The sequence below is a fragment of the Branchiostoma belcheri genome, unplaced genomic scaffold (genome assembly GCF_001625305.1).
Source record: "Branchiostoma belcheri isolate BF01 breed outbred unplaced genomic scaffold, Haploidv18h27 scaffold37, whole genome shotgun sequence".
Taxonomy (NCBI): domain Eukaryota; kingdom Metazoa; phylum Chordata; class Leptocardii; order Amphioxiformes; family Branchiostomatidae; genus Branchiostoma; species Branchiostoma belcheri.
The window spans coordinates 661,020-675,619 of NW_017803987.1; the positions used below are offsets into that span (position 1 = coordinate 661,020).

Consider the following 14,600-nt stretch of genomic DNA (forward strand, 5'->3'; position numbering starts at 1 on the left):
TATATATATATATATATATATATATATATATATATATATATATCTTTGTACGAGTTATTATATATATATATATATATATCTTTTGGACAGTTATAGTTATTATCTATTCTACAGCATAAACCGCTTACCTGCTCCTTGTGTTTTCTTTTTCAGCCAAACCGACTCGTTGTTTCTATCGAAGTGACAATGGTAGGAGCTATGCGGGGCGCATCAACAGGTAAGGAAAGCAGTTTCGTGGCATTTTCTGTTCTAGTACTATGATGTTTCTCCTATATGAATCGTATACATCTCAGTGACAGCAAGGTCCACCATCAAAGACATCATTGTTTGGGTTGAGCTGTGGGTTTGTCACAGAGCTGGCTGACAGTACGTGGGTAGGGAGGATTGACAGAAAATGGGTAAAAAGGTCAGACACGGGAAACGAGGTGAAGGTCTCAGAATCTGGAAGCTAACATGGGGAATTCATCAGGATTGTATGAGCGGGTTTGAACTATGCACAGTTTCTGTTCAATTCAAGTACACCATGTAATCTTCTCGGCTGTAACGATGTCGACATACGCACAACAAGACTGGCAATGAAAACATACATTGCCATGGCGACAGTGGTTGCTGTTAGGGTTATTGTTTGCATGGCACAGCCATCATTTCATGATTTTGAGGAAGACTTGATACCTGTTAAGTCTAGACAGATACAGTGCACTCCTCCCCTGAGTGTATAGTGAACGAGCCCCGGGGTCACAGAAAGTAGGGCCATCCGTGGCAGAGAGGGCTTCCCAAGGGTTTCCAGGAATGTGGGCATAGATGTTGGTCAGAGACATGCCTGTGGACATTCCATTTCTGTGAACAAAATGCCTGTACCATTCCTAGAATTCTTGCAAACTGTACACAATACTGTGCCATTAGGCTTCTCCCTGAGACGTCGCCAAAAATTCCAAATACTTCCTGGAGGTCTAGAATTTCCTATTAATTTCTTGTTTGGTCATGCTGTGTTTCGTCCCACAGGGCAGGAGAGAAGGTGTGTCAGAGATGGGACTCCCAGTCCCCCCAAAGCCATCCCCACACACCGCAGGCTCATCCTGATGCGGGGCTGGAGGAAAACTTCTGCCGTAACCCTGACAACAAGGACCGGCCCTGGTGCTACACCACAGACGTCGTGTATAGGTGGAGCTACTGTGACGTCATGGAATGTGCAGGTGGGGCAAGCGTGACATTCTTACATGTACAATGCTGATCAACTTTTAGTTCTTCGCGGCAGTTTGGTTTGTTCGAATGACATTAACTGTGAAATTATGTTACGCAAAACTACATCACTGAAACAAAACGCTTCTAGTTGTATGTGTCCTGCTATGCTTTGCTTCTCTTCTGGGATGGGAGGTTTGACTCATGCTATCCATAGTTTTTCAGACGTCTTGTAAACGCCTTTTTTCCCACTGTAAAAGTGGCTGCGAGAATATAAGTTGTAGCTAACTTGAGTTCGCAGTCACCTAGTCCATGCCCTTTTCAAGTCGGCTTGTGTTCGGGAGCACTCTTACCAGATTTAGGTCACGTCTACCCTTTTAATATGACTCTAGACAAATTTGAGTCAAATTGGAGCCAAACAAACAAATAAACAAACACATAAACAATCATTGTGGGCATGGTGGCCTTGAAAAGGTGCACTTGTTCCACCATGACCTCCATGTATATTATGTATGTGGTCAATCGTATTAAATAGATAAATAAATAAATTGTTCGTTAGCTCTTATACATTTTTCATAGATCCGACCTATGTTAGCGTCAATGAGGAACGATGTTGGCAGCCATTGCGTACCTCGTGTAAGGGACTATGTGGACAGCGTAGCCTGGACGTCGTGAAGTGCAACTGTGACAAGAACTGCCGCATGTTTGGTGACTGCTGCCCAGACTTTGAGTGAGTATATCTTTCAATATGGGTTATACTTAAGACCCAAAAAAAACTGCTTTTGTTTATTTGTTTGTTTATTGTTAGTTTTGCACTCACAAGATAAAATGAAATTGAAGATATATGTTGACATGCATGGGAGGGCCAGAAACATGCAGGTTTATATATTGCCCTTCGGAAGTTCCCAACACCATAAGATTAAAAGTTACCATTGATACTGAATGAAACAAAATTTAAACGAAGAAGACAAAAATAACAGGAAATAAACAGAAACAATTCAACGAACTAATGAAACAATACAAATCATCCATCTGAAGAAATAAAGAAGATCAAACTTATTTATCTAGTTATTACGAACATAAGTACAAATGTAAATTATATGTGAAAGTCTAATCAACAAAACAACAAAACAAGCAAACCAAACAAACACAGGAAATGGTGGTTGGTTGAAGTAGTATTTCTCTTTTTAAAAGCTTTTTGAAACTGGGTAAGAAGGGACATGTTCTCGTAGAAAGGCTTGTTGCTCCATAATGTAGCTTTAGCACTTAAGAAAGAGCATGGAAGGTCAGCACGTATATCAAAAGATGTGAGAAGGATTTAACCTACCTTTTAACTTGGAAATCCCCCATAGTGAAACGTGCAGCGACACGGCTCAGTCAACAACCAATCACCGGGACGAAAAGTGGAAGTGTGTGCCTGGCTTTTACAAGGGGACCTCCTATTGGTTGGTCGCCGACTGTCCTGACGACTGGACAGATGACGTCACAAGGCAACAGTGTCTGAAGGAAGTGGATTCCTTCAACCCAAGCGAACTGGCTTACCGAATGCCTGTTCACAAGGCATCAACGGATGTCTCCTATAGAAACATATTCTGTGCTTTCTGCAACAATGTATCTTTGGCAGAGGTAGTAGCCTGGGACTCTTCAGTTGAGTGTACTGGCCTGATAAATTCATCTACACATACTGATACCTCGCAAAATACACAAGTCTACCACACTATAGTTGGTAATGGCACGGATTGTCCTGGGACCGGTAGGTTAGAATTCGTGAGGCAGTATGGTCGACAATGTTTTTATCATGAAGCTGATCCTTCCAGTGTTAACTGCGAAGAATCTGCCTGTATGTCCTATAGGCTTGTGGTGAGGAGTAGGTATAAGAAATACAATAACATACACTGTGCGCTTTGCGAAGGGGTTTCACTGGCCGCCAGTGCAAACTTAGAACCTTGTGTACGTTATGGCGGGGACGTACATAACTGCTTCCCAAAGTGTATTTCACTGACCAATCTCTTCAATTTCGGTGATGAGGAGGAAAGCAGCGTTACGCATTGCCCCCTGAACAGCGTATACGACCCATTTGTAGACACGTGCAGGCTTCTGAAGGTCGATCAAACGAGCCAGGGATCAGCAAACGGAAGTGCCCCGTTACAAAACTGCAGCGCGGCGGCTGTGACTTTCACAGCTGAAGAGTTCGAAGTTCTACCCAACGGTAGTGTCCACCTCTTGAGCGCGAATGTAACATGCCCGGCCGAGCAGGTGGCCATTCAGAACGCAACAGCGCTAGTCTGCGGGGAGTGCGTCCTGCAATACTTCTCCAACGACACGCGAGGAGGTGAAACAACTAACCCTTGGGAAGCCGACCAGGGGTACTTAACACTAGGCCTGGTGGTAGTGTCAGTAGTGGCGGTGATTGCGTTCGTTTTCTACAGCACCCGGCCTGACCAGTGGAAGAAAATGTCGGGGAAGCTAAAGGTTCAGATGATTCTGTGCATGACGGCTGCTGAATCCCTGTTTGTAGGGCGAGTGCTTGTCCCCACAGGTCCAGCTTGTACAGGCTACGCTATCCTCCTTCACTACCTTCTTCTCACCGCTTTCTCTTCTATGAACGCGCTGTCTTTGGATCTCTTCCTGACGTTTCGCCAGGAGTCTGAGAGAGCAGCGCTGCGTTCCTACATGCTGTACACGTGGCTGATGCCGGTCCTGTTCTTGGTTCTGACGGTGTTTGTGGAGTTCTGCCCCTGCAGTAGTATCAGGGTGGGGTACGGGCAGCAGGCGTGCTGGATCGGGAACCCCACAGGCAGCTTGGTCGTTTTCGGGGTCCCAGTCATGTGCGCTCTTCTGGCCAACCTTGTGCTCATCATCCACACTTTACTGGCCATACGGAAGTCTTTCAAGATAGCTGATGCTGCGCTTGTCCGCTCGGATAGCAGCAAGGCTTGGGTGTACCTGCGTATCTCCTTTCTGACAGGGTTCACCTGGATCATCGGCTTTATCGTGCCGTATGTCCGCAGCAGGCCTCTGGAGTACATCTTCATCGTGCTGAACGCCTCTCAGGGCCTGCTGCTGACGCTGCTGCTCACCATGACGTCTGACGTGATGGTGAAGTGGATGTCGCGGATCAGAGAGCGCTTCCGGCCGGGGGAAGCTCGCCAGGGCGCCGGCCGGCAAACCGCCTCTGCCGCCGGTACCCAACAGAGCTCGGTTAGTGGTACCGGCCGTGGTACCGCCCGTGGTAACGCCCGTCCTACCGTCCGTGGTACTAGAGCGACGGCACATGGAACTAACCCTGCTACAGACATACCCATGAAGGAATTGGGCCGTGTTGACAAGAACAACACTAAAGACAGCCGCATGGATGTCATCGAGGAATGCGACTGATTAGCTAGTGGCTGCATAAAATGTTTCATGGAGACAACATCTAACAAACAACTCTATGGCTCTCTCCCACCCATTTTGTCTGTAGTGCGACGACGTAGACTTGCCCTGGCAGGGCATGTTGTTCGTAGTAACGAACCAGTTGGTAGACTAATACAGTGGCTTCCCACTGGGAGACGTAGAGTGGGACGGCCTTATACTACACTTTTGTCATTGTTAGAGAGAGACGCTGGTCTCGCAGGGACTGCATTAGTGTCCGCTATGAGGGATAGATAATCCGGAGGCATGATGATGATGATGAAAATGTTGAATTGAAGGAAATCTCTTGAAAGTGCAAAATGCTAAACCTAATCAATGCCTCAAATGGCGAAACAGGCACAGGTACCCAAATCTAGACTAGGCCTAACTCTATGAAGTTTTGAAAGATTTTGTTCCTTTAGAAAATATAAATCTATCCCCCTTACCCTTACAAAGCACTGGACAGCTGTGGAGGCACACACACACAATACACACGCACACACACATGTGCGCACACGCACAATACACACGCACACACACATGTGTGCACACACACACACAATACACACGCACACACACATGTGTGCACACACACAATACACACGCGCACACACGTGTGCACACACACACACAATACACACGCACACACACATGTGCGCACACGCACAATACACACGCACACACACATGTGCGCACACACACACAATACACACGCACACACACATGTGCGCACACGCACAATACACACGCACACACACATGTGTGCACACACACACAATACACACGCACACACACATGTGTGCACACACACACACAATACACACGCGCACACACATGTGTGCACACACACACACACAATACGCACACACACATGTGCGCACACGCACAATACACACGCACACACACATGTGCGCACACACACACACAATACACACGCACACACACATGTGCGCACACGCACAATACACACGCACACACACATGTGTGCACACACACACACAATACACACGCACACACACATGTGCACACACACACACGCACATAGTACATCGGAGAAGTGGCAAAATTGGAAGGAAAAATGTTTATCCCCAACATTAACGTGAAACCAAAGCAAGTCCTCTACATATAATAATCTTTTTTACTAACTTGTGTAAAAGCTTCTAACTTAACATCTTAGTGACATATGGTCTGCTGCACCTGGCCATATAATAGCGTTAGTGATAACATTAACAATGAAAGCAGGAATGCCTTTCTCCATATATCAGATGATAGGAAGCCTATGAATATCTAATGTGTAACCAAATAAGTTTTGTGAAGGACAAACCTGATATAGTATAATTCTGTGTGAGTAGGAAGGCAAGCAGGCCTAGAATGTTGTTACTACAGCGAGATCCTGTGAAAGAAATCTTTTACGACAAGCATAATGCCACAACGACTTAATTTTATGGATGACATCATTTCTTTTCGATTTGTCAAACAATACTTAAAACTGTAAGCAGTATATAATATCTATTCGAGATCCCTTTGAGAATGCAAGCAAGCCTAGCATGTTAAAATTAAGGATGTAAGGTTGAACACTACCCAAAAACCAAAACTAGTTGATATTTAATATCTTTTTACGATACGGTATGACAATGATATGATAGTAATGATAAGAATTTATTTCAAATCCATGCTCGGAGGCTAACTGTAAGTGGATAATTACACGTGTGTAAATAGTACTTTAATAATAAAATAATAATAATAATAATAATAATAATAATAATAATTAATAATAAAAACAACTATTTGTCTTATTTGCCTTGTGCCCTCCTCTTGTAGCAAAAGATAAAGGGCTGACCTAGGCTTTACCTAAGCAACCTTTCATCTTGTATATACATTGTAATAAAGATGATTTTAAACCTATAGGTAAAAAGACATGAGAAAACATTGTAATATGATAAGCTAACGTTATAAATGACTTGAATTCTCTAAAGGTAGAAGATGTTTTAGCCATTTCACTTTTTTTTACTTTCCTATTTTCAGCGTTCTAAAACGGCTCGTTTTTAACATATTTTGTCAAAATGTCAACATATTAACAATAAACTTGTATCAGGTTTATGTTTGTTTGTTTGTTTGTTTGTTTGTTTGATCATGTGTCCATAACATTCTGAAAAGGGACACATGCCCAAGGGCTAATTGCAAATACAAAAGGAACATGTACAAGTAATATATAACTAGACCCAAGAAAGAAAAACTACCGTAACTCCTAATATAAATCTACTGGGTTTGACTTCTGGGAAGACAAAAGATCCCACTATATTTTTCGAAATGTGTGGACTTTCGGATGTTAAGAGAAGAGTAGTTTTCATCTGTATTTTGAGAGTAGGGTAGACAGAGGCTGTGTCAAAGATTTCACTTCATTCATTGCTATACATAGAGTACAATTTGAGGTAAAATATATTTCGTTTTCCACAATTTTCAACGTGCAGTATTTGCAAATTCGCTCATACAATCGAGACTAGTAATTCTTATACCGCCCTCTCTCTATTTCAAGAGCGTGTGCACTAATTCATAATTTGCTTATTTTTTTCATTAATACTACGTCATAAAAAATAGTCCCCTAGACAAACACTGTGCATGTTTAGTCACCTGAGCACATTTTCACACAAGGACATACTTTGATCATCTAACTGGCAATAAACAAATGACTAAACGCAACACAAATATCCACATAATACTTTATTAGATTCATAGTCGTTCTTTATACAACATGCGTGACATTCCCTGAATATTGTAGTACTAGTCTTCGCCAGACTAACTACACTGTCTGAAAAAAAAGTAATGTTTTAGCCAAATCTGAGAAAAGTTACTCGATGTTACCCCAACCATGGGACCGCTCCCCTGTGTTTTGCATAGTGTTTTGCCAGTTACCATTATGACAGACTTTAACAAATCAGATCATTGGCCAGGTCAGAGGTCAGTGTTTGGAACAGAAGAAGAAGAGAAAATGTATGAAAAACAATATGTTTTCCTTCGGTAAACATAACGATTGCCAATAATCAATAATGCTGATAAATGGCATGGATGCATGATACATATGGTTAAATGTATATATATCTAACATTGAATATGTTGTAATAAATTATCTCAAACTCTCAATTCATTCGTCCGTAACTTTAAACCTGGAGTACTATACTCGGTCTTATACAATGCTTTACAATATGGCTTCTCGTTTCAACGTCCTCCAAAGCAGCGGCACAGCATGACAAAATGTACCACTATACATGCAACTCATACATGTGAGTCTTATTAATAAGTCAAGTCATAATTATGTCCTTCTAGCAAATGAAATCGTCCAACAATGTGACCTCACCCTGACTGATCAAAATTTCATATACAAGAACTGAATTCTGTACGTTTTGCGTGTTTTGTCGTCTTTAAAATCATACTTTTGCATAGCATAAATCCAAGGTTGTCAGGTGCAAATAAGGATGCCTTTAGTAAAGATAGATGATTTGAAGGCCCAGACCTGCAGCTGTCAGCCAAAATGCGGCTCGGTCGCCGGTCCCACCATTCCCTGCATAGAACTCTGTAATTACAAACAGAATATTTGTAATTACGCCGCATTGCACTAGTAGCTACTTAAAAAAAGCATCTGGCTTCACCTCAGTTAATTATGAGAAAGAAGAAGAAGATATTTTAGTACCTGACTGTTTTTCAGGCGATCCACCGCTCGGCTCTGCTGTTCCGTCTTGACCGACCCTCGGCCCTTCCTCCTGGCGGAACCTCGGCCCTTCCTCTTGGCGGAACCTCGGCCCTTCCTCTTGACCGGACCTCGGCCCTTCCTCTGGGTGGACCCTTGGCCCTTCCTCTTGACCGAGCCTCGGCCCTTCCTCTGGCTCCAGGCCGGCGATGGGTCCTTCACGCTCCGGCTTGCCAGCAAGTGGCCGATCAACGAAGGGATCGAGCAAGCTGTCGGGGCGACACCGGGGCACCTTTTCATCCTCCGCAGACCGGCAGTCAGCGTGGCCGTCACAGATCAGGTTATCCGGCACACACACGGGGACAGGGACGCCGGGCAGGTCACAGAAGAGCGTCAGGCATGTCTCTTCCGAACCTGTGAGAAGCCAAATTAAACATAAATAACCGATAGTTGAAACAGTAAGAGCCAAAATTAGAAAAAAGGTAAAGGCCTCCTAGCTTTTTTTCCTGCACACCTTTTTTCCTCCACACCGCAGGAAAAAGGGTAAGGCAAGTCTGTTTCAAATCTGTGCAAAAAGTCGAATAAAAAAGAACGGTGGTTGAATGTTTAGAGTTAGATGTTCAAAGGCTAGGTGTAACAAGTTGATTTGTGTAATATAGCCAGCTGCCGCCGCGCCGCGTGACTGCAAAGCTGGTGTGTTACGCCGAGCGAGAGGCGGTTATACCGGCTGTGCAGATACAGATCCAGCATAAGACAAACACATGGAGAAAAATGTACAAATAATACAGCAGGACGTTTTAAAAGACTCACAGCTTTGCTCATCCTCTCCGTCCAGACAGTCGGTTAGGCCGTCACAGACGAAGACGTCGGGAACGCACGACGCATTGCCGTACACAGACGCACAGACGTAGCTACAGGAGCCGAACCATTTCTCCAGCGCCAGTTCAACTGTATCAAAAATATCCGTGAGTAATTTCATCCGGCTGTCAAGAGAGAAAAACAATTTTACGGCTCTGGGTGGCAAATATGCTGATGTTGACACATTGGTGCACCAAATTCGCAGTGTTTTTTTTTTTTTTGCACACAGTTAACACAGATTAGCCTAAGAGGCCCGGTGGGCGTCACTCCACCGTACAAGTACTAGGTAGGGAAGTCGTGTAAAGTATCTTTCCCATATGCATAGACCTTTTTACCCTCCATGTAAATGGGGGGTATTGTTTTTACTCCGTTTCATGTTTGGTCTGATATCTGAAGATCGGTGAGAAGGAACTGTATGATATTTGGCAGATTGATGGATGGGGCCTTGGAGATTGTGTAGGTTGACTTTGAGCACCTGGTGATTGACCTTGGTACTGCAGTTTAATTTTTTTATTCTATTGTTGGCACGTTATGGTCCGTGTGTGCGATGCTAAGGTAGCATGTAGTTGTGGTTACAATGGTTTAGTGATGTAAATTTGGGCCCCCTAGCTGTTTGCTTTGAACCGGAATTGCTATCTCAATGTCAGATTGTTTGCGTTGAATGATCTCAGAACCCGGTGGATGGTTGGCGATCATTTTTGCTATGTGGGTAGACGCTGATTGTCTTTGCGTTTTAGCGTGCATTAGCAGGTTGTCGTAGATTTGCATTGCTTATTTAAAAGGATTTCCACATTTTCACCCCTATTTCATAATAGGATGGTCTGTTTGACCCCAAATTGGTACAGAGTGTTTTTGTTTATACCTCCAGCTGGCAGGTCAGGCCAATCTATTTTTACCTCAAGACCATGTCTGCAGGAAATATATCTTATCTTTAATCGGTCATTCAGCAGGGAACTGGGTCATCTGTGGTTTGTTAATATGTTGTGCTTGAGAGGTCATTGACCTCAAACAAACCATGGTAACAAGACACTAAACACCTGCACATGACAGCTTGGGCAACCCCTTCCAATACGAAGTGCCACAACAAAATTCTTAAAGGATAGACATCTATAGACATCTATCATTCTGCTGATAAAAACAAAGTTTGACTCATAATATCTCTATTAAAATACACCAAAAGATTACAAAATAACAAGCTATTTCATGGAGGGACGATGTCTACGACTTCTCCTTGTCTGATATGTCTTTTCAGCTGGTCTATAGCTAATTGTTGCCATTCTGTAGGTAGCCTGGGTGTTTGTTTTTTCCAGGGCCTACACAGGACAGTTCCTCGACTTCAGGGCAACATGCCCCAAGGATACGATGCTGGCTAACACTGGGCTTAGCGTGTTATGGGTCTGGCATCCAGGCTTTTCTGAAGGCGAGCTAATTGAAACCAACCCCATAAACAACCAGGCGTGTGTTAATGGGTCTGTGCGGACGGGCAGCACTCCCAGCGCCGTAGAGATACCGGGGAGCCTACGATGGTCCGACTTCCAAGCTACCACTTACCCTGTCTAGGATCTTCGTCTTTTCCCAACTCGCAACTCTCATACCCATCTCCTAGCTCGTGTGGGGGGACGCAAATCTCACTGAAGAGAGAGAATCCATTGGGCGTGCACTTGAAAAAACAACCCCTGGATGCTGTGAGACAAAGAAAATTGTTGTGTCATCATTGTGCATTCTTAGCATTGTTCATAATGCGTAGTTATAGGATTTGCATTGTATACAATGAACATAATGCAAACTATTATCAAACCTCCCGAATGTCTCACGAATGTTTTAAACATTTTGAAACATTAATTCGGCTGGCGCAGCCGAACCGTAGTCGAATTCGCCGATAGCCAGCCGACTTTGCGCCGGCCCACTCTTAGCCACCATGGTCGGCGGGTGTTCCCCTACGTTCGGGAGGCCAAAAGGGCCAATTTTCAGTTCCCGCAGCCATTTTGAAAAAGTGCTCACGCGAGAGTACGGTCTAACGCGATTTCGCGAGATCTGCGCGAAAGCGAGGCTGGGGCTGATTCCAGTGCGGCCCTGCAAGCTTTACTACTGCGTCCACTGCAGAACCCAGCAGTTCGTCCTCTCCCACGGTAAGCTGCGCTCTTCAGTGATAAAATACTGCACGTGATTGTGTGACAGGACTTACCTTGCGCGTCGTTGCACCCCTGTTCGTCCTCGCCTCCCAGACAGTCTTCAGTGTCGTCACAGATCCATCTAGCGGGGATGCACGGATCACCTGACTCCGTCTCACACTGCAGCACACATTCTGCCGCCAAGAAAAATCAATGCATTAATGAACTAGAAAGGTAACAATTGCAAAGCAAATACATAATATTTACCTTCGCATATGGTCTGCTCTGTAAATTCTTAGTAGTACTCAACTCAAATTGACACATTCTTATATATGGTCAGACAGGAGTCTGAATCACTCCTGCTATAAAATTGCAACATGATGTAACCCAACACTAGTTACCATGGTGACAGACGGTCATTGGCCTCATTGGTTTGGAGAAGGAGAGGAAACAGAGCAAAAACAATATGTTTTCCTTCGGTAAACATGATATAAAGGCTTTTCTTGTAGTTTTAGATCTGTGCCAATTGAAGATGTCTGTGAATATGTAAGGACAGCTAGTTTTTGTCTAAAGGGCACAAGGAAAGTGAAGCTGTTCGACTTACCCATTTTCTCGCAGTTGTCCTCGTCTTTTCCCGTTGAGCAGTCAATTATGCCGTCACAAGCTTGGGTGTCGTGGAACTTTTCCAACGCTCTCTTTCTCCTAATTACGGGTACTTGCTCGATGCCGCCGGAAGGAACGGGTACTTGCTCGATGCCGCCGGAAGGAACGGGTACTTGTTCGAAGCCGCCGGAAAGACCGGGCACTTGTTCGATGCCGCCGGAAAGACCGGGCACTTGTTCGATGCCGCCGGAAAGACCGGGCACTTGTTCGAAGCCGCCGGAAAGACCGGGCACTTGTTCGAAGCCGCCGGAAAGACCGGGTCCTGCTTGGATGTTGGATGGAGCCAGAGGTCCGGATTCAAAGCCGCCTACCGGGTCCACCAGTCCGGATTCGAAGTCTTCGAGGGTATACCTACATTCGTTGAACTGACTGTCGATTTCTTCATCGCAAAGACGAGACAACAATGTTTAACATTAGTTTTATTTACAGAAATAAATGCTCCATGTCAATCCACCATGTCATTAATATGTTGGCACAAATGAAAATTCCAACCCACTTCTATATACAATTTTCACTCACTTCTATTTACAATTCCAACCTACATGTACTCCTATTTAGAATCCTAACTCACTTCTATTTAGAAGTCGACCTCGCTTCTCTTTAGTGGCAGTGCCATTAATTAGTCATGAAAGATTGATGAACTTACCATAACATCCGAGCTCATCAAATTTGACATTCGATACCACCCCGCACTCTGCTTCTAGTATTTCCTCACAGACAGGCCTATGAAAGATATACGCCTATGAGTTTTAGTCCTTCTAAAAAGGAACTAATTTAAGTCCAGCTACAAAAATTATTTTAGAGTAGCAATATAGAAACGATCCTTCTCTATTGTTTCGAGTGTTGGTCACTTACAAAAAACACTGGAAAGAAGGTTAAAATGGCTCATACACTAGAATGATGGCAAATGTCGTAAACATCTCATGGAAACAAAGAATTTCAAACCGTGATCTATACAAGAATATGCCGCCGATTGCTGAAACAATACGGCAATGGAGAATGCATTTTGTAGGCCACAAAGATGCTTTCATCATCACCATTACAATCATCACATATTATCCTTACAGAGATGGAGCTATAATAACATCCTCCAGCACATTTTGTCATGATATCATATATTCTGATAATCTATCAAAATGATAAAGCGAAAAGATGAATTTACTTGTTGCCGTGCTGGTACTTGCTCGGCACACATCTTCCAAGTAAGGAACAGAGTCGCCCCTTGGGTTGGCATCTCCCTGCACACAGCACTGCATGATCCGCACACCCTAGATGTTGGGAACAAACACCAAGTGTCATCAATCTAATATATCTATATATACCCTATCCACATACAGGTAAACATGCCTGTCCTTGGTGCTGAACACCATTCACACACACCTGTCCTTGGTGCTGTGCACCATCCACACACACACCTGTCCTTGGTGCTGACCACCATCCACGCACAAGTAAACACACCTGATCTTGGTGCTGAACACCCTCCACACGCAGGTAAGCATGCCTGTCCTTGGTGCTGAGCATCATCCACACACAGACAAACTCACCTGTCCTTGGTGCTGAACACCATCCATACACCGTTAAACACACCTGTCCTTGGTGCTGAACACCATCCACACGCAGGCAAACTCACCTGTCCTTGGTGCTGAACACTATCAGCCAAAACTTTCTTACCTTGCATGACTAGAACCTGGACTCGAAGGGCGACTTGGTTGTGGTAGGCTATCGGGTGGAAGCGAGTGCAACGTGCAAAAACTGGGTTGTCCAGGAGGTTACGCACATAGCGTTGGTTGTCCGTGTTACCTTCGAAAACCTGAAACGAGAAAGCACATTTAAAACAGCCTCCAGTTTAATTCTGGACTTCCAGTTTAATTCCGGACTAATTCCCATGTCTGTGCAGAATTCTGCAGAATTGTGTCCTCGGTGGCTACTACGCATACATATTTCTAACATCATTTTTACCTATACTTTACAATATTAGCCCATCTAGATATAAGGTTGCTGAGATATGGGAATTAGTCCGGAATCAAACTGAAAGTCTGGTATTAAACTGGAGGCTGTTTTAAGTAACATGTATGTCTAAAAATAGCCTGAAATCTGGTCTCGCCAGAATCATAATTAAGCCATACCGAAGTGATATTTTTGTGGTAAATTGAACTCACAATCATTTCGTCATCACTGTTTGTGTACGGTGTCCTTTTTTGGCAGTCCGGACTGAACTCTAGTTTGTATGACGTCACCCAGTGGTCCAGGTTGTACGCGCCCTGGGTGATGACGCCGGCCACTCGGTACAGTGCATCATGGGTAACCTGGAAAGAGCAAGTAAGGCCACACCAAATTAATTGTATGGATGATATCCTCTGAAGACCCACAAACTAGTGCGCGCGGGCGAATAAAAAAAATCCGGCCAAAAATAAAAATGCTACTAAGACCACAGGAATACAAAGCTGGTATTGTGAATTTGCAGCAGTACATATAGCGACGTACACAACAAGCCGGAATTTATGAATAGGCACTGTACGTATTTTACTGAGTTCTTGAGTCACTAGTCGTGGAGCTTTGGTAGCCTGGGTGCCATCCTCCAGAGTCACCACCTCCGTATTGTCGCTAACCACCATGGAATACCCAGGCCTAGAGCCAGGCCAAACGTGATCTTTTTTTTTTAAAGCGAGAGAGAGAGAGAGAGAGAGAGAGAGAGAGAGAGAGAGAGAGAC

At 44.2% G+C, this 14,600-nt stretch overlaps 2 protein-coding genes across 2 annotated transcripts in view; one reads left to right on the forward strand and one right to left on the reverse strand.

Annotated features, from left to right (window-relative positions):
- LOC109476225 overlaps positions 1-4,557 on the forward strand; it is a 10,898-nt gene extending 6,341 nt beyond the window's left edge. Inside the window, exons 7-10 of the mRNA XM_019777108.1 lie at positions 154-217; positions 1,003-1,193; positions 1,759-1,909; positions 2,532-4,557. Coding sequence (XP_019632667.1) covers positions 154-217; positions 1,003-1,193; positions 1,759-1,909; positions 2,532-4,557 — 2,432 coding nt within the window. The remainder of the gene's footprint in view (positions 1-153; positions 218-1,002; positions 1,194-1,758; positions 1,910-2,531) is intronic.
- Positions 4,558-8,051: 3,494 nt separating this feature from the next.
- Positions 8,052-14,600, reverse strand: part of LOC109476226 — a 15,054-nt gene continuing 8,505 nt past the window's right edge. Inside the window, exons 12-20 of the mRNA XM_019777109.1 lie at positions 14,049-14,195; positions 13,520-13,699; positions 13,052-13,157; positions 11,831-12,268; positions 11,301-11,420; positions 10,667-10,798; positions 9,068-9,205; positions 8,261-8,671; positions 8,052-8,143 (exon numbers count right to left, since the gene is read on the reverse strand). Of these exons, the coding sequence (XP_019632668.1) occupies positions 8,052-8,143; positions 8,261-8,671; positions 9,068-9,205; positions 10,667-10,798; positions 11,301-11,420; positions 11,831-12,268; positions 13,052-13,157; positions 13,520-13,699; positions 14,049-14,195 (1,764 nt within the window). The remainder of the gene's footprint in view (positions 8,144-8,260; positions 8,672-9,067; positions 9,206-10,666; positions 10,799-11,300; positions 11,421-11,830; positions 12,269-13,051; positions 13,158-13,519; positions 13,700-14,048; positions 14,196-14,600) is intronic.